At 50.6% G+C, this 24364-nt stretch overlaps 2 protein-coding genes across 6 annotated transcripts in view; one reads left to right on the forward strand and one right to left on the reverse strand.

Moving 5' to 3' along the window:
• Positions 1 to 9590, forward strand: part of NR3C2 (nuclear receptor subfamily 3 group C member 2) — a 330212-nt gene extending 320622 nt beyond the window's left edge. For all 3 annotated transcript variants that reach the window (XM_041738024.1, XM_041738025.1, XM_041738026.1), the window contains exon 9: positions 6832 to 9590. In XM_041738024.1, the coding sequence (XP_041593958.1) occupies positions 6832 to 6987 (156 nt within the window). In that variant the 3' untranslated portion in view covers positions 6988 to 9590. The remainder of the gene's footprint in view (positions 1 to 6831) is intronic.
• A 5784-nt stretch (positions 9591 to 15374) lies between these two features.
• ARHGAP10 (Rho GTPase activating protein 10) overlaps positions 15375 to 24364 on the reverse strand; it is a 316242-nt gene continuing 307252 nt past the window's right edge. For 2 of the 3 annotated variants that reach the window (XM_041739029.1, XM_041739030.1), the window contains exons 22-24: positions 23581 to 23672; positions 22791 to 22937; positions 15375 to 16076 (exon numbers count right to left, since the gene is read on the reverse strand). In XM_041739029.1, the coding sequence (XP_041594963.1) occupies positions 15988 to 16076; positions 22791 to 22937; positions 23581 to 23672 (328 nt within the window). In that variant the 3' untranslated portion in view covers positions 15375 to 15987. The remainder of the gene's footprint in view (positions 16077 to 22790; positions 22938 to 23580; positions 23673 to 24364) is intronic. The other variant, XM_041739031.1, reaches the window with a different exon arrangement.

A 24364-nucleotide genomic window follows, 5' to 3' on the forward strand; every position in this document is an offset into this window, starting at 1 on the left:
GGCCTCTAACCCTAGTAACATAGCTGGCTAAAATTCTGATCTTTGAAAATTACCCTTTAAGCCTATCCCTACCTTCCTCGCCCAGTGCTCATTTCAGGATAAAATTTTGATCCTAACTGGGGAAAGTTCTGGAGTCAGCAGATAACTTACAGGAAATGAACATGCTGTTGAAAATATATGGGACCCAGTTTCTGAGAGGCTGTTTTCACTCAAGTGCTCTGTCACCACTTAGTGACTGTGTAATCTTAGAACAGAGGTGCCAGGCCCTCCCCAGACCCTCCCCACATGGTGCCCGGGAGACCGTTCTGTTGCTTGTGGTCAGAGTGGCCATGCCACTGGTGATGACTCGGTGGGAGGAGGGCACTCACGGACCCTGATGGCTTCATGTTGGGTTCAAGTGCCATCAGCCTGAAGACCTCACCAGGCCCATCTCCCCCTGCTCTGGCTGTGGCTCCTCAGGCTGATAAATCATGCCGGTCATCTTGCTAAACCTCTGTGACCCCAACAGATAGGTTTTGTAAAGAATGACTGTGGCCTGTCCCTTCCCCCCAGCTCGCTCTACCTGGGACAGTGGACGGTGCCTGGGGAGGGCATGTGCAGTGTACTTGTCTGTACCCTTGTTTCCTGCGTCCTCTGGGCCCAGGCAGGGGCCCAGCCTGCTGTGTTCCTCGGTGCGCACCCTGCGGCGCACCAGGGCGACACCTGCGAGATGCTGTGCAGGTGAGCGGCATGACAGCGCACACTTTGCCATGACGCAGCAGTTTGGCTCGTGAGCTGGTGTCTGTTCTGACCGGTCGGAACCCCTGCCCACCTGGTTTTTCGATATGTGACTCTGGCTAAGCTGCCAAAGCCTGGTCCCCGCTCCTCAGGCTCTGAGCACCTGCAGCTCCGCCCTTCCCACACCTTGGGCGCCCTGGTCCTGCAGCAGCCCCTCCCAGACGTCCGCGAAGAGCCAGGGATGCGAGGGTCCTGTCCTGGAGCCCCGACCCACTGGTTGCAGCAAGCCAAGGCCGGTGAGGGTGGTGCAAGGGCTCTGGGCAAGCAGAACCTGCAGCCCGGACCCAAGTGGCCCATGTTCTCCCTGCCCAGTGGTCAGGGGCACCTGGCTCGATTCTCTCAAATGATCCTTCACCTCACCAGCCACAGTCACTGGCTCAGGTCCTGCTGGGTTAGGGCCTGGGGAGGTTTTCACAGCCTTGTCCCAGGGAAGCGTGGGCCAGGCACACTCCCAAAGCTGCCAGCACTTTCTGGTAGCTGCTGAGGCCCTTTGGGCTCCCAGACTATTGGCGTCCCGGCCACCTCCCAGGGGCGAGCCCTTTCCTGAGTGTGGTTGCTGGGGATGGAGTGCCCTGACCCCCAGGTGTTTGCAGGGTCACGTGTCCAGTCCCAAGCTGCCAGGCCTACCTAGGTACATGCCCCAGGAAAGCCCTGGTGCCTCTGCAGCCGGCCAGGGTATTTACTGTCAACAGAAGCCCCGGGTGTCTGCTCGTGACCTGAAAGGAACTGCTTTCTCAGTCTGTGGGACATGGAACAGAGGCCGGTGTGAAACGCCAACCCCAGGTTAATATGCATGGTTGGTGAGTAGAGTCTGAGGACACCTGTCCTCAGCCAACCTGCCAGGGAAAACAGCTGAGCCCTTGGCTCTGGTCTGTCTCCTGAGCATCTCCCAGGTGATGCTCATGGAGGTGTTACAGGTAGGCGCAGAGGCCGTGAGAAGGCCTGGACCTGTCCCCATCACCAGGCTCACGGGGTGCTCCTGTGTAGGCCGCCTCATGCTCAAGAGCTGACTTACTCTGCTCCTTACCTCTTATCACACACAACACGTGAACCCTAAGTGGCCCTGGCCCTGCCAGGTAACTTGTTTCAGACGCAGCTGGTCGGTTAACAGGGGCCCCTTCCCGAGCTTCGTGCCCCTCTGAACCCTCTGAGCGACCCCACACGCCCTGACAGCTGAACAGCTGCACCGCATCTCCGGCGGGTCAAAAGCCACCTTGTCACTCTGACCGCCCTTCCGAAGACAGCACCTCCTCTGTCCCTCCTTGCTCTGTCAGCCCCCGACCACGTTCCTTGTGTCCTCTCGGTAGGGCAGAATGTGGATACCCTGAGAGCAAGGCCTCGTCGTGTTTGTCACCGTGTCCCAGTTCCTGGCTCAGAGCAAGTGCTCCGGGACCTGGGTGGGTGGACGTGGAGGACGATTGTGCATGGGGACCTCTGCCCTCCCTCAGCAGCCTGTGGCCCAAGGACAGGGAGCCTTCGTCTCTGGACGTGAACTGGGCCGACCCCAGAGACGTAAAGGACGGGGCAGCCACGGAGGGCTGGCCTCGCGGTTGACACCGCCTAGAAACTGAGCGGCCTCCCCTCAGGTTAGAACTAGTGGAGTCTCGCTGCCGCGGGGGGGGCTGCGGGCTCGGGTGTGCAGCAGGGGACTCAGCGAGCCCAGGGCGCCCGCTGCCCTCGGCCATGCGGTGGTGACCGCGCCACTGTCCTCTCCCGCTTCTCTTCCGTCGCCCCCCTTCCCTGGGCGCCTGTAGCTCACCCCCCGCGGTCGCCCCTCTCTCCACGCGTCTCCCCGCCGGCAGCCGTTAGTTCCCCGTATTTATGGTTCTGTTTCTGCTCTTTGCTTATTCATTTGTTTTTTAGAATCCACATATGAGTGAAATCATATGGTGTTTGTCTTTCGCTGACTGGTATTTCACTCAGCATTAAACCCTCTAGGTCCATCCGTGTTGTTGCAAAAGGCCAGATCTTACCCTCTCTGGCTACTATTCGTGTGTGTGTGTGTGTGTGTGTGTGTGTGTGTTCACATCCCATCTGTATCCGCTCATCGGTCCGTGGACACTTGGGCTGCTCCCATATCCTGGCTACTGTCAGTAATGCTGCAGGAAACACAGGGGTGCACATCTCTTTTCAAATTAGTGTTTTCATTTGGGGAAGATGAATACCTAGAAATGGAACTACTGGATCTTATGGCATTTTTATCTTTAAATTTTTTTGAGGAAACTCCACATGGTTTTCCACGGTGGCTGTACCGGTTTGCTTCCCACCGATAGCGCAGGAGGGTTCCTCTTTTTCTACATCCTCCGCAACTCTTGTTATTTCTTGTCTTCTTGATTGTAGCCATTCTGACAGGTGTAAGGTGATCTCTCACTGTGGTTTTGATTTATATCTCCTGGATGATGAGTGATGTTGAGCATCTTCTCATGTCCGTTGGCCATCTGTAGGTCTTCTTTGGAGAAATGTTTATTCAGGTTTGGTGCCCCCTTTTAAATTGAGTTATTTGGTTTAGGAAGGGGGCTGTAGGAGTTCTTTATATATTTTGGATATTAACCCATTATCCAATCTACCATTGCAAATTATAGGTTGACTTTCAGTTTTGTTGATTGTTTTCTTCTGTGTCCAAAAGCTTTTTATTTTGATGTCCCAAGAGTTTATTTTTGCTTTTATTTTCCTTGCCTTGGGAGACATACGTAGGAAAATGTTGTGAAGGCCAGTGACAAAGTAACTACTGTTTTCTTCTAGGAGTTTTAGGTTTTCAGGTCTTACCTTTAAGTCTTAAATCCATTTGGAGTTCATTTTTCTGCGTAGTATAAGAAGGTGGTCCAGTTTTCCCAGCACTACTTACTAAGCAGACTCTTTCCCTGCTGCATATTTTTGCCTCCTTCATTACAGGTTAATTGACCATAGAAACGTGGTTTATTGGCTCTTTATTCTATTACATTGAGGTATGTGTCTATTTTTGTGCCAGTAGCATACTGTTTGGATTGTTATAGCTTTGTAGGATATCTTGAAATTCAGAATTGTTATGCCTCCAGCTTTGTTCTTTTTCAAGATTGCTTGGCTACTTGGTGTCTTTTGTGGTTCCATAGAATTCTGGGATTATTATAGTTCTGTGGAAAATGCGGATGGTATTTTGATAGGGATTGCATTAACTCTGTAGATCACTTTGTGTGGTATAGACATTTTGACAGCATTTGTTATTCCAGTCCATGAGCAGGGAATATCTTTCCATTTGTTTGTGCCATTTTCACTTTTTTTTCATCAGTGTTGTATAGTTTTCACAGTATAGGTCTTTTGCCTTCTTGGTTAAGTTGATCTCTAGGTACTTTATTTTTCTGGTCCAATTTTAAATAGAGGTTAACATTTTTTAAAATATTTTTTAAGATTTTATTTATTTATTTGTGAGAGACACAGAGACACACACACACACAGAGAGAGAGAGAGAGAGAGAGAGAGAGAGAGGCAGAGACACAGGCAGAGGGAGAAGCAGGCTCCATGCAGGGAGCCCGACGTGGGACTCAATCCCTGGTCTCCAGGATCATGCCATCGGCTGAAGGTGGCGCTAAACCGCTGAGCCACCCGGGCTGCTCGTTTTTTAAAATATTTTATTAATTCATGAGACACACCAAGAGAGAGGCAGAAACACAGGCAGAGGGAGATGCAGGATCCCTGCGGGGAACCCGATGCAAGACTCGATCCCAGGACCCTAGGATCACACCCTGAGCTGAAGGCAGACACTCACCCACTGAGCCCCCCAGGCATCCTGAGGTTAACATTTTTTAAGGGGAGAAACCAACCTCCTCCACAGCCCTGCAGACACCCCACAGAGTGTCCTTGGGGACAGGGAGGGGGAGATTGGAGTGAACTTAAACTTGGTTCTTTGTGCTCACGGCTGGTACACAGAGCTCTGCAGTTGCCCACTGAAAGGTGTGCCCTGTAATTGAAACTGCCAACTCTTTTGTGGCACCACATCTGGAGAGTGGGGCCCAGCATGGCTTTTAGCTTTCATAGCCGCTAGCACGCCTCCTAAAAAGGAAATTAAGATATTTGCTGCCCCAGTTCTAAGAATCTCACTCCTGGAAAGGTGAAACACAAGAATTCTCCTGTCTCTCAATTTATAGAAGGGGACCCAAGAACACCAAGTGACACAAGGACAACCCAGAGCAGATTTTGCAAACTGTGTTCCACAGAGGAAAATGATGTTTTATGTTTGAAGGAGTTTGGGACCCCTTGGGAGGACAGAATCAGAAGGTTTTACCAGCAATACCTCTCAGTCCTGATTAAGAACTGGCAGCCTGTGTGCCAGCTCACCCGCTCAGTCCTCTTAGAGAGCCCTGTGAGGCAGGTACCCCGTTGTACAGATGTGGAAGCCGAGACTCTGCCTTCACAAAGCACGCACAGAGGTGTGAGCGTGCCCAGAGTGGACAGTCGCTTGGGCGGCCCCAACGTTCTGTGAGTGAAAGCCACTTACCAAAGTTCTCGTAGTCCTGGGAAGGCACAGGGAATTGTCCCTCTTCAGACGGAGGGTACACACAGGCACACGCAGAAGCACCCGGTATTTCTCCTGGTGACACTTTTTGACTTCTGGTTTGCATTAAAGACCTTTACCATGCAGTTATTTACTGTCCTTAGGGTTGCTTAATTAAGTTTAAAAAAGAAAACAACCTTGAGGGAAAGTTACAGATGTATTTTCATCAGAATCGTTTTATTAAGACTACAGTGATTTTATAGCATGTCATGTTGCCTGCTTTAATACAGTGGGAAATGGCCAAGACTCGTTTTTCCCACAACGGGGTGTGGAATTAATGGTATACTGCTTGGTGGAGGGTTGGTTTTCTCACTTACAGAATGGGGAGTGGGTCAGGTCCGTGGGCCACCGAGTAGGGGAAGTGACTGGACAGGCAAGTAGACCTAGAGGTTGTCCTTGCTGCCTGCACACACTCTCACCGTCAGCCTGAAATAGAAGGTGCTTGAGAATGGGCAGGAAACACACAGGCTGGGACATCATTCAGCCATGGGAAGGATGGAAGTCCTGCTGCGCAGTAACACGGCTGGGACTTGCCCGTGTTTTGCTAAGTGAAGTCAGAGAAAGATTATAACACTGTGCATTTCATAAGTCTTAAAAAAAAAAAAAAAAAGCCCAGACTCACAGAAACAGTAGAACGGTGGTCACCAGGGGAGAGGAGACAGGGGACGTTAGGAGATGCTGATCCAAGGACACAAACTTCCAGTTCTGCGGGAGTGGGTGGGGGAAGGAACGTGCAGCAGGTAATCAGGGCCGGGGCTGGGCGATGGGAGTTGCAAGGGCGTGGACCTGCAGTGTCCCCGCCACAGAAAAGGAGATGGGAACGCTGTGACACGGGGAGGACGCTAGTCGCTGTGCATGTAGACGTTACCAAATCCACCGATTGGGCACACCTTAACCGCACGGCGTGTCCGGACCCCTTCAGGGTAGTGGAGCTCTGGGCGGGCCCTGGAAAGCCCCTGAGGGCGGGAGGGGAGCCCGCGGCGCAGCGGCTGCGGAGCTGGACCCCTGCCCGTCCGGGGCGCGCCCTGCATGCGGGGCCAGCAGCTTCCCCGCCGAACCCACGCGTCACTGGAGGGAGCCACGGGGCCGCTGCCACCGCCCCTCGCGCTCTTGCTCTTGCGGGGGATGGGGCGGGACCAGCGGGGGTGTGGCCGGGGTGTGGGGCGGGGCCAGCGGGGTGTGGGCGGGGCGAGGGGCGGGGCCAGCGGGGGTGGGGCTGGGACGCGGGGCGGGGCTAGCGGGGGTGTGGCCGAGGCGTGGGGCGGGGCCAATGGGGGTGTAGCTGGGGCGCGGGGCCAGCGGGGTGTGGCCCGGGGCGCGGGGCCCCGGCCAGCGGGAGGGCGGGGCCTGGTATGGGGCGTGGCCAGCGGGGTGGTCGGGGCGTGGGGCGGGGCCAGCTGGAGGGCGGGGCCTGGTGTGGGGCGTGGCCAGTGGGATGGGCGGGGCCAGCTGGAGGGCGGGGCCTGGTGTGGGGCGTGGCCAGCGGGGCGCGGGGCGGCGGCTCACGTGCGGGCTCTGTGTTGCAGCTGGTGAGCGACCTGCTGGAGTTCTGCTTCTACACCTTCCGGGAGTCGCAGGCCCTGAAGGTGGAGTTCCCCGCCATGCTGGTGGAGATCATCAGCGACCAGCTGCCGAAGGTGGAGTCCGGCAACGCCAAGCCCCTGTACTTCCACAGGAAGTGACGGGCCACGGCCCGGAGAGCTTTGCCTTAAGTTTCCCCTGCTCGTCCACACCCCACGAAGGACCCGAGCAATCCGGTTTTTAGCACGTGCTGGTTGATTCCCACCCGAGCAGTTTCTCGAGTTTAGAAATCACGTCAAGGGTTTGGAGCCGGGAAAGCAGCGCGACGTGGGTTTGGCGAGAGCCGAGCAGTCGGAAGGCGTCTCCCCCTCCGATCCCCGCGCTTGGAAACGCGTTCCTGTTCCTCTGGATGAAAAGCCATATCTAGTCAATAACTCTGATTTTGATATTTTAACAGATGGAAGTTTTACCTACGCCATGTAGTTTCTGGTATCGTTAGCTTGTTTTAAAAGGGTTCAAGGACTAACGGACTTTTTAGAGCTTACCCTTGGTTGCACATAAAACGTATAATCAATATGGGGCATTAATATTCTTTTCTTATTTAAAAAAAAAACACACAAAAAGAAAAAAACCTAGATTCCTGTTGTGTAATAACAGAGCCCGTGGCGCGGAGTAGCCCCGCCCCCGCCCCCGAGGCCCCGCCCCTCCGAGGCCCCGCCCCTCCGAGGCCCCGCCCCCGCCGCCCACGTGCTGCTGCATCACCGGTAGACACGCCCTTAGCATCCGTTTATTATTTAACTAGAATGGGTAAGATGTTAAACAAAATGCCTTGGTTCCAATTTCTAGTATCTATTGTGTTGGCTTTACCAATAATTTTTTGCAGTCTTTTGCTGTGCTGTACATTACTGTATGTATAAATTGTGAAGGACCTGACATAGGTGTAAGGAACTTTTGTAAATGAGACACAAAAACAAAAAAAACAAAACAAAACAAAAAAAAAAACTTTAATGGTTGATAGGATGAAGGGGAAAGTATTTTTGAAAGAATTCTATTTTGCTGGAGACTATTTAAGTACTATCTTTGTCTAAACAAGGTAAAACTTTTTTTTGTAAAGTGAAATGTTCTGCATGCATAATGAACCGTTTACAGTGTATTTAAGAAAGGGAAAGCTGTGCCTTTTTTAGCTTCATATCTGATTTACCATTTTACAGTCTCTGTTGTAAATAACCACACTTAAACCTCTTTGGTTGTCTCTAAGCCTTTCTACTTTTTCTGTACTTCTGTTTTGTCTTTGGTCTCCCGCCGGGGTGTTCGTGGGACGAGGGCCCGCCTCCGGCTCCTGCTCCATCCTGCTTCCGTCGGGATCCACCTGCTGTGGTGTCTGCAGCATCTCGCAGGTGTCACGTGACAACACGCATGTGAGACTGTCCCAGGAGTGCTGCGGCTTTAGGAAAGCTGCCCCCCGCCCCTTTCCTCCCGGAGCAGAGAATCCGCTCCAGGAGCGCAAGGCTGGAATGCGATGGGCCAGAGAGCATAGTCTCCTCCCTTCTTAGAAAAATCACATTTCCTCCTTTGGGAAAGAAACTCCGTGCACGTTCTACACCTGTAAGAGGCTGGTCTGGGAAAGGAGTTCTGCACTCCTGTAACCGGTCGTGGGGACACGTAGGCCATTGCAGGACGCACTGGGAAGATGCCTTGTGGCACGCACGGTTCGGTCAGAAGGGCGTGGAGACCGCAGGATAATTAGAGGGTTTTTAGATTTTTAAAAGGTAGGTTTTAAAAATTTTATACATAAACAGTTTTGGAAAAAAAAAAACTACAGATCATATAAGCAAGACAGTGGCACTAAAATTTTTAATTCATTAATCTGTTTGGCACTGATGCAATTTGTGGCTTTTCTCTTGCCCCAGATCACAAACCTATATATCTTTGGGGAAACTTAACGATATGATTGCACTAAATAAACTACTTTGAATAGAGGCCAAATTAATCTTTTAAAAGTGATGATAATCATCAGGTACTCAGTGAAATCATATTATTTTCCAGAACCTAAAAGCTGTAGCTGGAGAAGCCCAAGGCCAGGAGAAGGCAGCGTTGGGATCCACACTTTTCTCCAGGGTTCACCATGCAGGCAACATTACCTTGTCTCTCAGAAGACACCTGCCTTATGCAAGGGCGAACCTGTGAAAGCTGCATTCAGAGGGAGGAGTTTTTCTTACATAATTTGCAATTTCAGTAATTTAATTTATAGGCAGATCTTTAAATACAGTCAACTTACATGCACAGCAATATGAAAGCCACACTAGGAAGGTGATAAATACACAGCATGCAGACTGGGAGCTTCTAGAAAAGAAATGGCTTACAAGAGCAGCTTTTAGCTCAGACTTAAGTTTTATGAAATTGGAATTTCAGTGTAACCAGGTTTGGGATGGAGACAGTCTGCATCAGCTTTTTTGTATTAACAAAGTTACTGGCTCTTTATGTGTCTCCAGGTAACTTTGCTTGATTAAACAGCAAAGCCATATTCTAAATTCACTGTTGAATGCCTGTCCCAGTCCAAATTGTCTGTCTGCTCTTATTTTTGTACCATATTGCTCTTAAAAATCTTGGTTTGGTACAATTCATATTTCACCAAAACTTCTTCATATAATTAAAAAACACTAAATTAGTTTAAAATGAAGCAATTTATATCTTTATGCAAAAACATATGTCTGTCTTTGCAAAGGACTGTAAGCAGATTACAATAAATCCTTTACTTTAATCACCTGTTGTTTTGGAAACATTTCATTTGAATGTCTGTGGGAACACCTGGATTTTGTGTCCCTCTACATCTTGAGAACCTGCACTTCTGCCTACATCTGAGTTAGAATAACATTTTCCTCCCATGTTAAAACCCCACCTCCCGCCCCCTTAGCTACATGTTAATTATACTCTTCTGGGACCAATTCGATGCCTTGTTTCTTCCTGCTAATATGTGGGTCACTAAAACAACCTGTAACAGTTTCACAACAAGAACTGCCTGCCATGTAGCTGCCGGACCGTCCATGCGCATTGCCCCCTTTCTCTCCACGGCCACAGGAAAGCTTGATCAGTTTTCAGGCTTTGAGACTGACCTGGGTAGACCAGACGCCCCATCTGACTCTAGTGTTCTCCCTCCATGCAGTGTTCTCTTGCTCCTCCACCCTGGGTCCTCTTGGGCCGATGAGAGACTCAGCTCCCCATTGGCTGTAATGCTTCTCACGCTCCCTATAGGCTGGTCCCCTTAATCTCACTCATTAATATGGACCACAGAAGAGCAGGAAACAATTATCAGCTCATCTTAAAACTAGAAGACATGTAAAGATAAATTCAAGTACATTTTTAACATGTCATTTAACTGATGATCATTCAAACTATTTGCTTCCAGAAACAGACGACTATCTGAGCATTAAACAAATTCAACTTCTCTTTAACGTGATAGATTTCTAGAACACAACATGGCCATTAAACACAGTACAGGAAAAAAAAAAAAAGTTTCAAACATTGGAATCATGTGCACAAATTTGCTTATAAAACATCCATAACTGTGGTTAATTTTTTCTCTTAAAGTTTATGGAATTTGACCTACTAAGGGACAAGGCTTTTCACCGATAAACCCCTAACTTTAAATAAAAGCCATCTTAGGCTGTGAGCTATCTGAGGCTAGCAGGAGGCCACACCGATGCACCCTTAATTAAAGTGGGTGTCCTTTCTGATCAGAGCAGACTCATTCTTGGGACAAGGGTGACTCTATTTCTAAGAATTTCTAAAAGTGCTCTCAGACCCAAAGAATCCAGCTGCACATTTAGGAATCATTAGCTAAGAACGAAGTCTCTGCCACTGAGACAGCCAGCCACTGTACGCCAGAGCAGTAGAAATTATGCATGGTGATGCATATATAATTAGGGGTTTGTTTGCTTCTGTATGTTGAATGCCCCTCAAGCAAATAGAAAACATTGTCCCTTTATGTTAAAGTCAGCTCTAACATACTTTTTATAGACTGCAAGTGTACACAGACTAAAATGACTTGATTACGAGTATCTCTGGCACTTTAATTTCAAGTCATCCAATTGTTAGTGCAGCAGCTTTCTTGGAAATCAAATGGTGGCTTCCCGTGGAACATTCAAGAAGATTAGAATGTGATCTGAATGGTCAGCACCGACCAAGACTATATCCAAGACTATACCCAAAACAAAGGGAACTATGGGGCAGAGTAGCAGGCAGTTAGGTGCAAAGCACCCCAAAATGTAGCGGTTTAAGTCCACCACCTTTTATTATTTCTCATGAGTTTATGAATCAGCTGGGAGGTCCTGCTGAGCCAGACCCGGCTGGCCAGAGTCAGGCCAGCCAGCCAGCAGTCCACTGGTCTCGGATGGTTTTGCTTCGTGTGGCTCCCACCCTCCAGCAGGCTAGCCCAGGCACATTTTCATGGTGAAGGCAAGGCTAGGCTCTAATAAGGACAGTGAAACGCTGTAACCCTTTCCAAGCCTCTGACTGCCTCAAGCTTGTTCCTGTTCCATCGGCCAAACCCGTTACAAGGTCTAGCCTCAAGGCAGCACAGGAAAGCACCACAGAAAGGACATGGATTCAGAGAGCGGTGAAGTTTAGGATCATTAAATCAATCTATCACTAGCAATGACTCTGATGCTCTTTCATTGGATTCCTGTTGCCAGGACAGCAGTTCTCAGGCTTATCCGTAGTCAGAAAAACCCATTTCTTTGGCTCTTCACGCTCTGGGCCAGCCTGGCCCAGAGAGGGTCACAGGTCCTATGAAGACTTCCTGAGCTGTGTTGGATCACGTTCCTCCTACTCTTTGAGTTGTTCGTCTGCAGTGTTTCCTCATTTGCTGAATCCCCCAAGGAGGCAGAAATCGAGACACCAGCACTCGGCACTGAGCCGCCTACATGAATCTGGTGCATTAACTGCCAAAGTCCAGAGCGCAGGTCTCTCGTTGGACGAAATGCAGAGGTCTGCTCTCCGATCACGTTGATCTTCTGATAGCAAAGAATTCTCCAAGGTATTCATTCCTCTAACCAGTAGCTTGAGAAGCTTTTTTGCAGACGTGAACATTAGGAGACTACGCCAGGCTACCCAGGTCGGGTAACGATGAATTAGTGCCCAGGCCAGTGAAGGAGGAGTGCTGACGAGCTTCTGAGAAGACAGCCCAGTGCTAAGCACGGGAAAGCCAATAGAGGACACGGTCTTGGGAAAACATCTTTGGACAAGAGGAAGGAAGGGAAGTTGCGTGGCTCAAGGTGACACAAAAAGTCACAGAAAACATCTGGCTGAGAAAAGAAGTCACCACCCTGGCTTGGACATATTGGAGGGGAGCACATAAGAAGGTGAGAAGGGGCCCAGCACCGAGCTGAACAGGGAACAAAGACGAGGCCAGGATTACAGAGGCCGAGTATGCCCTCGGGAAGGCGGGGAAAGGCCAATGTAGAGGGAAAGACCAAGAAGTGGCCTTTGGAGAAGGACCTGGAGAAAAGCAACGGCTGGCCGGGAGATGAGGAGGGGGACAGAGACGGATCCCCACCACCAGGGCACCCTGCCGGCTGCCTTCTCCCATCTCCACTTATCAAACTGTGCTTCCCACCACGCACCCGTCAGGCCCTCAATGCTACCATTGGTCACAACATCCCAGTGAGGTTGGCAGTGCTCTCTCCACAGAAGTATAAAGAGGTGAAGTTCACTTGCCCAAGGTCACCAAGGTATAAAATCGTGAAAAAAAGACTCCAAATATGTTGTTTTTAACTCATCCTGTAGCCACTGTATTCGTTCCCTAGGACAGCTGTAACAACCTACCACCAGCTGTTGGCTGGAAGTCTGAGATCGAGGTCTTGGTAGAGCTGGTTCCTTCTGAGGCCGTGAGGGAGGGATCTCTTCCAGACTTCCCTTTTTTGCCTCATCACGGATGGTTGTCTTCTCCCTGTGTCTCTTCACATTGTCTTCCCTCTATGTGCATCTGTCTCTGTCTCCAAATTTCCCTTTTATTTTTTATTTTATTTTTCAAAGTTCCCTTTTATAAGGACACCAGTCCTATCGGATTAGGGCCCTATGGTACTGACCTCATCTTAACTACATACACCTGTAACAATCCTATTTCCAAATGAGGTCACATTCTGAGATAATGGGCCGTAGGGTTTCAGCATATGAATTTGGGAGGAACGCAAATCAACCCAAAACAGCCAACATCCCTTACTGGCCCCCAGAGGCAGGACGGTATGGCAGAAAGAACATAGAGTAGAGGACTGAACCTGAGTGAGGCTCTTGGTCCTTGAGGGCCTCCATCTGCCCACCTATAAAATGGGATAAGTTCTCCTGGCTCATTCAGTCACTCTATGGAAAGAAGGAGTTAAACATCTATCTCTGGCAGACAACCCACTGCTTTCCCCACCCCCACCCTCCACTCCCCACCTCCAACTGCAGATGTTTCTGCTACTACAAAGAAGAGGGGAGGAAAGCCCCGCAAACTCTCTGGCTCTAATCTCACGTGGTGGTATCTTCTTTATAGGCACGGAGGCCTCCAGAGCAGGCCCTCGTGTGATGCAATCAGATGCAAGCCCCACAGCCAGCCCCATGGCAAGCAGAAACAGAATCCGAGTGTCTGCTTTTGCCAAAACGCCCTTGGTGACTTTGAATGAACACAGGCTGGAGCCCTGGTCTGAGCCCAGCTGCAACTGGTGCAGAATGAAGTGGGCTGAGAGGCCAGCGGCCGGCAGATGCTCAGGGGATGGCCACACCCACGCAGCAGAAACAAATAGACCCTATTTCGCAGCTGGGGAAATGAAGATGATCTACCAACATAAGAGAATGTCTCACGATCCTAAGTATACTGTGGGCCAGACCGAGGGACGCTCCCTCCCCAGAGGCCTTGGCAAGCCTGGCCACACAGGTCCTGTTCGCAGAGGCAAACACCCCCGGGTCCCCTCTGGCACTCCTCCCCAGCCAGCCACAGGAGCGGCCTGCGGGGCCGGAGGCTGTTGGAGTCCTTGCGCCCCACGTGTTCGGAGGCTTCGCGCCCACCACATCGTCGTCCTGTCCTACAGAACACAAATGGCCCTGACGACGAAGGTGCCAGTGGCTCTCTTAGTGGTAAGAATCCAGGGAACAGCAGGCCGCATTATCTAACCCTATACTACATTCTGGGCATGCCACTTGTATTACATCATTTCAGTCCAAACCTCTGGCTATCATTTTCTTTTTAGGAGGCAGAAACGGCATCACTGAGTCAATTTAATTTAGCCCTAATCACACAGGTAGACACAGGAGCGATTTCCTTGACGGAGTAAGTGGCGGTAAACCCGCTTCGGGAGTTTCAGCACTTTGGCGGGGACCAGCAGGTAGGGCGCACCTCACTGTGGACGACGGCAGGCTTCCATAAGCAAGTCAGTCAGGTCTTGGTGCAGCAGGGCTTCCTTGAAACGCCCCATGGGCATCCACCAATTACGAAGACTGCCAGGAGATCACTCCCTGGGCTATCGTGAGCCCACCCGAAGGGCCCATACATCTGCATTTTCCCCGCAGAGGGCTTAAAGTGGGAAACATCAGTTACTCTCATAAACCAAGTTCCCCTTCCACGTCCCTAAGCAGTGGGCATGAGCAGAAGTGGTAACTCAGAACACAGGCCGCCGGGCCGCCCGCAGTCCCGGTCTCTCTGCTGGGCCCACAGGGCAGGATTTGCACTCAGGCTGTATTTGTCAGTAAAACAAGGATCCTTTCCAATAGGCCCATTCCCCCGTATACCCGCCACCCCAAACTTGACACCCTACATGGTCCACATAGGTGACTTCAAACTTGATAACCAGCAAGCTCCTGAACCAACTCATCTGGGGAAGAGGCAGCAGACACATCTTTCCTATGACAAATTCTTAGGAGCAAAGTCTGACAGGCCTGAGGAGCCTCCATCCCGTGGGGAAGGAGACACGCCAGGCCTCCGGAGCAGGCCCTGTGTGGGGCTGGCTTCAGAATCATGAGGCTCCTAAAAACGAGCTCCATACTTCAAGGACTCCAGCTCAGGGGACAAAGGAGAGGTTGGTTTAGTCTGTGCCCAGGAAGAATGAGGAAGCATCACAGTGGGGACGGCCCAGAGCTAGGGTGCCGTGATGTGCAGGGTCACAGACGAGGCTCCTCCTGGAAAAGAGGGAATATGGGGGTGGGGTGGGGACAGAGTAGTCCAGTGAAGTTAGTCAGGGCAGGGAGTGGGGCCCCGCAGCGCTGATGTAGCTCATGCACACACTGCTCGGGGGCACCACCCCAGCCCCACCCCCCTCAGGAGTCACAGAGACCACCGGGACAGCCTGTTCAGGTGGCTCGGGGTGGCCCTCCAGGATGTCACACATCAGAGAAGGCTGCTGTCCCCAGGAACATGCCATGCTGTGAATAAGCAGGGCTGCTTGTTAATAAATCCTACCTGGGAGCGTGCACCAGCCTCAGAGGAAGATGAATTTCTATGCCCTGGGTGCCAAATCACGAAACATCACAAAGGGAACGAATTCCATGATCGCTTCCCCACATTATGACACACAAATCAAATAGTAAATTACATTTTATTTCATTTACAGAGAACTTGGGGCCAAAAGGTGGTGTTTGGGAAACAGCACACAGGTGAGAAGCACCAACGAGAAGCCTGTTATAAATACGCCAGTGTGCTCTAAGTGGAGTGAATGTGGGTCCCGGGGTGGCCACCTAGGAAGGAGCATCTCTGTGCTGCCCTCTCTCTGGGTTTGGACGGACCCCTGCCCCCCCGCCCGCCAGCAGCAGCCCTCTCCACACATCAACCGAGGCCAAGAGCACATCCTGTGGACACCACCACGAGTGAGGACAGTTCCCTTTAAAATCTCAGCAGCAGGTGTGCAGGGAGGCGCCTGGAGGAGTGATCACCAGCGGGGAGGCCTGACTGCATTATTAACTCACAGTCCAGAGGCCTGACAAATGAAAGGTCCGTCCCGTTAATCCTGCTACTCCCCTCCTGCTCCACAGACCTAGGCAGCTCTGTGGGGTCCGTCCTGTCCCCCCGCCTGCCCCTGGAGTGCCAAGCCGTGATCTGCAGTTCCCACGTCCGGCGGCTGTGGGTTCCGCCCTGGAGGACGAAGGCAGGTTCCCAGATGCCAAGGTCTACGTGGGGCCTCCCCGGCCAGGCACTACAGCAGCTTGACGTAGTTCTGTGGAATCAGCCCCCTCTTGCCATTCAGGGTCCCTTCCAGCCAGCCAGGTTCCCTCGAGGTTTGCACTGAAAAGAAAGAGGAATCACTTTCTACCCGAACGCCCCCAAGTTCTTGCTTCCTGCGGAATTCACTGCATGGCCGAGTGTGTGGAAAGCTCAACCAGGAGCCAGGGGGCCCCCATCTGGGATGTGAGGTTGCAGATCTGGGTTCTTTACAGGATCTGCTCGTCGGCCACTGCGGCTCTGAGCAGCCTCCTAACCGGACCCCCGGCTTCCAGTCTGTTCCTTCCAATCTGCTGTGCACAAAGGAGCTCACTGAACTCTCTAGAACATGGAGCTGATCACTTTCCCCTGCTTAAAGGCTGCGAGGTACAGGAACAGACCCAGGCTTCCGCTGTCTGGTGCCAGGCACCCCGTCCTGCCCAGGCCCCCCGGCTCCCCTCAGGCTCCCCTCCAGTGCCTCCCCAAACCCTTCACCGGGTGACCCCTCCCCTCCAGGGCCTCTAAATGCCCTGTCCTCGGGGGAGGCTCCTCGACCATGAATTCTCAGCATTCTCAGGCCTCGCGGGCGGCATATGGGCTCCTGTCTACCACAGGATGGGTGCTCCTGAGGGCAGGGCCTAGGCCGCACACCCCTGGGCACAAGTACCCGGCCAGATGCCTGAGAGAGTGACTGCTGGTTGGTCAGCACGTGCACAGGGTCCAAGCTCTTGTCACCAGGGCTTGGGAGTCCAATACAGAGCATCTAACGCCCCCCTCCGGGCCCGGCGCCGTCTGCCCTGCCCCGCAGTGGCCAGCGCAGCCCGGCAGCGGGGCCGCAAGCCCCCCCCCCGCCCCCCCAGCTGGCGCGCTCCAGGCCGGCAGCGCCCGGACACACTGGCCTCGCTCCCCGCCTGCGACTCCCTGACGGCGCGGCGACGGCATCCCCAGCTCCCTGCCCGGAGCCGAGGGTTTGTTTAAAGAACCAACAACCAATGAACTGGGTACGGGCTTTCCGGGCCCGGCAGCCAGCCACCCCCTGGCTCCCTCACGGATTTCCAGCCTGAAGCTGTTCCTCAGGGCACAGATTTTAAAGGTTCTCACTCGGGACGCCCGGGGGGCTCAGCGGCTGAGCGGCTGCCCTCAGCCCAGGGCGGGATCCCGGGGCCCCGGGATCGAGTCCCGCGTCGAGCCCTCCCGCAGGGCGCCTGCTTCTCCCTCTGCCTGTGTCTCTGCCTCTCTCCCTGTGTCTCTCAGGAATAAATACATAAAATCTTAAAAAAAAAAAAAAATGGCTCTCACTTATTCCAACCCCCCCCCCACCAGCTGGCGATACCCCCAGAACAGTCTCTGTCAGGGGAGGGGACTAAGCTCCATGGGAAAGGCCCTCAGGGGTCGTGCAACGTGGGGGGGCGCTCAGTGGAAAGGGCTGCGGGCTCAGGACAGAGCCTGCAGGGGAGACCCGCAGCTGACGGTGCCAGCCAGGTGCACCGGGCAACTGCTCAATCCTCAGGCACCCCTCAGCCCCCTCACCTGCAAGACGGGGCTTAGCAGCACTTAGCCTGTAGGACTGCTCCAAGGAGTCTGGAAAATCGTTTATGGAAGAACGCCTTGGATGTGCTCATCGTTTCTTCTCCTATACACCGCAAACGCCCAATCTCACCCAGAGGAGGAATTAATAGACTCAGGCTGAACAGGAGAGAAAGGCAATTTCCCATAAAGCTGGGGGTGAAGGAGGCCTGGATGTGGGAAACCAGGCTAGGTCGGGAATCCCACACCAATCCTACCACAGACTGGGCGGCTTAGCCACACCTCATCAGCTTCCTCTGCAGCCCTCATCTCCCCAGAGGGCAGGAGAGAAATGTCACCAACTTAGGAGACTGAGAAGACCCTGCAGTACCCAAGAGCTTGGACACGGCCAAGGCCTGGGAATGGGATGCAGAAGTTCTTGCTTCCCCAGTCACGAGGAGGGTGACTCAGAGGTTACAGATGAGGCCCGTGAGGGTCTCACCATCTCTTTGAAGGAAGACTTAGCCTCTCCTGGGAATATCAAATCCCAAAATACCCATCCTGGGCTCCTTGCTATACTTGGTTGATCAAACCACTTCCTGCAATGTCAGTGTGATGGTTTCACCTATCAACTTGGAGAGGCCAGGGTACCTGCATGTTATTCTAGAAGTTTAGATGTGATGAACAGGGAAATCGGTAGACTGTGAGTAAAGCAGATCACCTAAAATAATACAAGTGGGCTTCACCTAATAAGCTGAAGGCCTTACTGGAACAAAGACTGGCCTCCCTCCAAGAAGAGAGGACCCCGCCCTCAGACTTTGGACACAGACTGCAACCATCTCCTGGTTCTCAGCCTTCTGGCCTACCCTCTCCACAACTACAGGAGTCAACACCTATCTATTGAAAGCGATTCACACATTCACAGACACACTCATGCTCTATGTGTTCTGTGTCTCTGGAGAACCCAACTACTGGCAGTTTCAGAAATAGGAGCCTCATTTGGGAGAAGACTTGGACTCCAAGAGGCAGTGAGTATAAGAGAAATGAGGTCCTGGCTGGAACTCTGACTCCCTAATGACTGGGTGACCCTGGATGATTGACTTCATCTCCCCTGACCTCCATGCTTCTCATTTCTAAAAGAGAGGAAGCAATAACTCACCTGAAGTTGCTGGAAAGATTAAAATAAGACCATTTACATCAAGTGTGATGCCAGGCACACACCATGTCCACACCCTGTCTGATGCAGGGAAGCAACTGTGTACGGGTCTCCATCCCTGTGGACTGTACCCTGCCTGTCAGTCTCAGCCCAGAGCCTTGCCCTCCTTCAGCCATGGACCCTGGCCAGCCTCATGCTGGGAGAAGGCCAGGGCATGCAGCAAGGCAGGTGTTATGAACTGCACATTTGTGTCCTCCCACAAACTATACATTGAAACCCTGACTCCCAGGGGGATGGTAGTAGGAGGTGGGGCCTTTGGGAGGTAATGAAAGTTAGATAAGGTCATGAGGGTGGGGTCCCATGATAGGATTAGCATCCTTGTGAGAAAGGACTGGAGAGTGATTACTTCCTCTCCTCCCAACCCCCTTACCACTCCTCCCACCATGTGAGGAAACCAGGGAGAGAGCTCCCACCAGGACCTGACCCTGTGGATGCCCTCTTGGAATCCCCAGCCTCCAAAACTTGGGAAATAAATTTTTGCTGCTTAAGCCACCGAGTCTATGGTGTCTGTTACAGTAGCCTGAACAAAGACAACGGGTATGAGGCCAGGGACCCCAGCTAGCACAGTAAATAACTTCCTCAGACGCTCCCAAAGAAAGTGGGCATGGGCATGGAATGGGGGACGTGGACTAAAGATAGTTCCTCCAAATTCCCTGACATTGGGCTGCCACCAGCCATAATCTCCCATTGTGGGGACAGGTCAATAGCTCCGCTATTCACCCAAGAGGCTGTGGAGAGGCAACTGCTCCTTAAAGACTCCCATGACCCAGAGGTAGACATCATGGCAGTCACCGAGCACTGGGGGACGCTAACCATGTGCCAGTTGCCTTGAAAGGGCCTAAGTTGCACACCCCATCCTGCTATTTATGAGCTACATGGCCCTGGGCGAGGCACACATCCTTAAGAACCCTATCAGTATGTGATGACAATTATACTGATGCTGCTCCCTAGCATATTTTTTTCATTGTTATAACCTAAAATTTACCATTGTAATAATTTTGAAGTATGCGATTCAGTGGTATTAAGAACAGTCACAATGTTGTATAAACACCAGCACTTTTCCATTCCCAGAACTTTTACACCTTCTCAAACTGAAGCTCTGTGTCCATTAAATACTAACTCCCCATCACCCTTCCTGGGCTCCTGGAAACCTCGATGCCACTGTCCCTATGAATTTGCCTATTATAGATACTGCATATTAGTGGAATTATAGACAGTTTGTCCTTTTGTGACCGGCTCATTTCCCTTAACATCTTCAAGGTTCACCCAAGTTGGAGCATGTCTCAGAATTTCATTCGTTTTATGGCTAAATATTCCATGATATGTTTATCCACTCATCTGTGAAGGAACATTTGGGTATTTCCCCCTTCAGGCTACTGTGAAAATGCAGCTGTGGACATGAGTGTACAAACAACTGTTTGAGGCCCTGCTTTCAATTCTTGTGTGTATATAACCAAAAGTGGAATTGTTGGACTGGATGGTAATTATGATTCATTTTTTTAAAGGAACTTCCATACTGTTTTCTAGCAGCTACTACATGCACCATCTTACATTCCTACCAGCAACGCACAAGGGTTCTGGTTTCTCCATATCCTTGCCGATGCTTGTTATGTTCTGTTTTGATAACAGTCATCCAATGGGTCTGAGGTGAAATCTCACTGTGGCTGTTCCATGTCCTTTACCATCCCGTAACAAGAGGGACACTGGAGCTGGTGACAAGGATCATTTGCAAGAAACTTTCTCCAGAACAGAATATGGACTCAGTTCTGGTGTGGCAGTTTGTTATTTTTTTTTTAGCATAATAAAAACAATATATATGACAAATATTTAAGTCACTGAAGCATCATCATAACACAGTGAACACCAACAACCCATGCAATGTGGGACTGATACAGAGGCCTTGTCATGGGTTTGTTCCTCTGCCAGCCCCTCCCCTAGATCCCTACCCCGACCCCAAGGCTTGAATGTTGTATTTCTCATTCTCTTACTCCAGCTGTGGTTAAAACACAGTTTCATCGCACATGCACACATCTCCAAATAATATGCTAGTTTGCTTCTTTCAGAGCTTAGCCAGAACCGTGTTATATAGTCTTCTGGCACTCACTTTTTCTTTTTAATTCATCAATGTCAGGATTCCCAAAGGTCAGGAATATACCCAGGAGTACAACTGTTGGGTTGTGGGGTCTGTACACATCCAACCTACCAAGATAATGCTAAACTGTTGCAAGGATTAGTGTCTATACACTCTCCACTTGGACCGGAAGTCAGCCAGCTGAAGAGCCGCCCATCTGGTAAGAGATCAGGACTGACTGGTCACCAGACAAATGTGTTTCTTGAATTCCCCAGGCCCAGAGAGAAGGTAAGGTCCATATGGCAGTCACAAGAATATAGGCCGCCCTGAGACTTTACATACATTGCCCTCTCTGGGAGCTATGGGAGGAATTTCCCATGAACAATGGCTAAGCAGTCATGTGTCTACGATGCAGATCAATCTTCAGCCTGGAATGTAAACTCATAACTTCAGTCCAGGTCCACACAGTAAGAGCTAAAGAGCAAGGAACAGCTATCAAGCTACTTCATTACTAAAGATCCCTATCTCTTCCACAGTCTGGTTTAGGGTTTCTCGCTGTTGTATATATTACAAACCATGTGTAACTACTGACGATGCGGCCCAGGGGCCTCTTTGACCTGGATTTTGTCTGTACCAAAGGCCACTGAATGCCATAAACCAATTTCCTTTGCTGCCCATATGAGGTGCAAAAGGGGATTATACTGCAAGAGCATTTATGATAGCTGCTAAGACTCCTGTGGACAAGTGAACACAGAAAAAAGGTCCTGGATGCTTTAGAGGCCGAAATATTGCTGGTGTGCAAAAAGGATGTGGTCCTGGTCACATTCCTGAGGGCTGTGCTGTAACAGTGGCCACCTGGAGCTCTGCCTGGCTTCGCACAAGCAGAGGCCGGACGAGCCACCTGTGTGTCCTGCTCTGTGTCAGTCTTCAGCGGGCAAGACCCTAAACCGTTCAAGGAAGAGCTTCACTAGATGGTTCCTCAGCAAGCACAGTTTTAATGAAATTTTCTGCTAAGAGATCAATTGTGCACAGACATGAAGGTGCGAAGGAAAAAGAATAAATCCTATTTAAGGGTCTTTGATTTTCTGTACTCTTTAAGACCTAGCCCTAAGACACAGCGAGTCTCAGGGTGGAGGTTCTGAATGCATTCCACTGTGCCTGCTGTGAACAGTTCAGCAGGGATGGATCTACTACTATCTCTGAGAATGTGAATTAACCAACCCTTCCAGACTTAATCATTGCAAGAGCTAATCCATTTTCATGATTGATAGCCAGCTGTATCAGTCTCTGTTACTTGCAGTCAAAGGCATTCTAATAGAGAAGCCTTCCACCAAGGTAAATATTTCACAAACAACACAGCCTAAGGGATTTCAGAAGCTCCCAATCAGATCTAATCACATGATACAAAAATTCACCATCATTTCTCAAATGAGTGGGTTTCAACACTACTGTCTCAGCGTTCCCTCATGCCATGTGGTGTGCCAGTATGTGACAGCCCTGGAGTAGGGCAGCAATTTCCATGCTCACCTGGCAAAAATCACATGTATGTATGTTATGGTGACAAGGAATGATCTTGCCTCTACTCCAAGAACAAAATTTCTCCATAAAGTACAATTTTCTCAGATGTGGGGGTTTTGGTGGGAGTGTTGTTTGTTTTCCGACACTGAGGAGCCCCTGGCTCTCGACAGTACATATCACACACATATATAAATCTATTCTAAATGATGCAAATTGCAGGGCATCCAGGTGGCTCAATCAGTTAAGTGTCTGATGCTTAATTTAGTTCTTGATTTTGGGCTCAGGTCATGATCTCAGGGTTGTGAGATCAAGCCCCACCTCAGGCTCTGCACTGGGCATCGAGCCTGCATAAGATTATCCTTCTCTCTCTACCCCTCCCCTCCAAATAAATAGATAAAAAAATAAACAGGCAACTTACTTTCTAAAAAACAAACACAACAAGCACTGCATTACTGACAATATACCACTAGGTGTTGTGTTGACATACTCCATATATTCCAAACATTCTGGGCTAACCGACCATTCCATTCCAGGCATCTAAGATCCTCAGGGCCTTCCCAGAACTCTTTTGGGCAGCTCCACCCACATGCATCACCATTTCCATAGCAACCAGTGAATTTCATAATGAGCAAGACTGTTAAGGAAGAAATCAGGAGAGGGGGAAAAGAGACAAGCAATGAACCATAGGAAAAATCTGCGAAATATTAAGCCAAGCAGAGTTCCTAGATGCCTGTGTGTGAATATTAAAGACTCAGATAAAATCCACACCCTTGTTTCAATATGCAAAGTCAATGCCCAGGTCTAGAGATTCACACACTATTCAGATAAGCAAAAATCATGTAAAGCCTAGGCATGGTAAGGGAACTAGAAAGCAAAATTCCTTGACAAGAGTACTCTTCTGTAACTCAGATTTGGCAAACCTGACACATTTAGGAGGCTTGGCTGGGGACTCGGGGAGAGAAAAACAAAGGATGCAAATCAGAAGTATTTCTTAATTCCAAGTGGCACTAGCTTCTCTTTACGTCAGCAGAGAGACGTCCTGAGCGAAGATTCATAAGAGTTAATAGGTTTGGAGAATAATCACTTTGAAAGCAGAGGTGGAATTCCATAGCCCCCTGGTGTTTAGTGCCTGACAGCCAACAAGGCCACTCTCTCCTGTCCAAAGTGTTAAGGGATGGACGTGTGCTCCTGACAACCCCACAACCAGAGACTGCTGACTGTAGACATCCAGAGGGAGACAGAATATATGCTACCACAAAGCTCCCACTAACACTTACCATCCTCAAAAATTGCTCCTATTTCAAAAGATAATTCTGAGCTGTGTTCTGCTTCACATGGATACACTGCTCGAGCCTTCCGATTGACAATGCTGAGAAGGGAACGTGAAAGACACAGATTAAAACATGAGAAATGGAGGGGGTGGGCCTCACCTCCCCCTGACCCTGATCCCCTCCCAAATCTCATTTGTAGATCACCAGTGGGACAACTCTTTCAAAACAAAAACAAAAACAAAAAAACAAAAAAACACACACGCCAAGTAGCAGAGGAGTGAACATCAGGCACATCTACAGTACTTGATTCTCAAGTAAATGATGGGTTTCAAATTTAAATCTTTCTTCAGGGAGCTTCTTGGGGGAGCTTCCACTGAACCTCATCACCTAATTGTCCTCTCTGCCTGGTGGGATGCCTTTCCTATCGTTCAGCTTTATCGGAGCCACAGGGTATGTTTACTCCTAAGTGCTGTGTTCATCTGCTAGGAAAAGCACCAGTGTCATGAGACGGAAGGCACGGCGGTGAGGGCAGGGGCGCGCACAGCGACTCGGGCGGCGCAGTGGACATCCACCTGTCCCCACTGCCAGCCGCTCCCCACACCTCTCTGGAAGGAGTCTGGTGCCCTGAGTTGGGTCTTCTCTAGTTGATCCCCTCACTCCTGCCTCCAAAAGGCATTTCAGGCTCAGCTTCTCACCACTTGTCAAAGCGCCCTCTGCCTTCTTCTAGGGAACGAGTGTGCTGGGGGATGATGGAAACCGCCCTGTCAGCCAGGCAGACAGACGGAAGCAG

This window comes from Vulpes lagopus, chromosome 23, assembly GCF_018345385.1.
Source record: "Vulpes lagopus strain Blue_001 chromosome 23, ASM1834538v1, whole genome shotgun sequence".
Lineage (NCBI taxonomy): Eukaryota > Metazoa > Chordata > Mammalia > Carnivora > Canidae > Vulpes > Vulpes lagopus.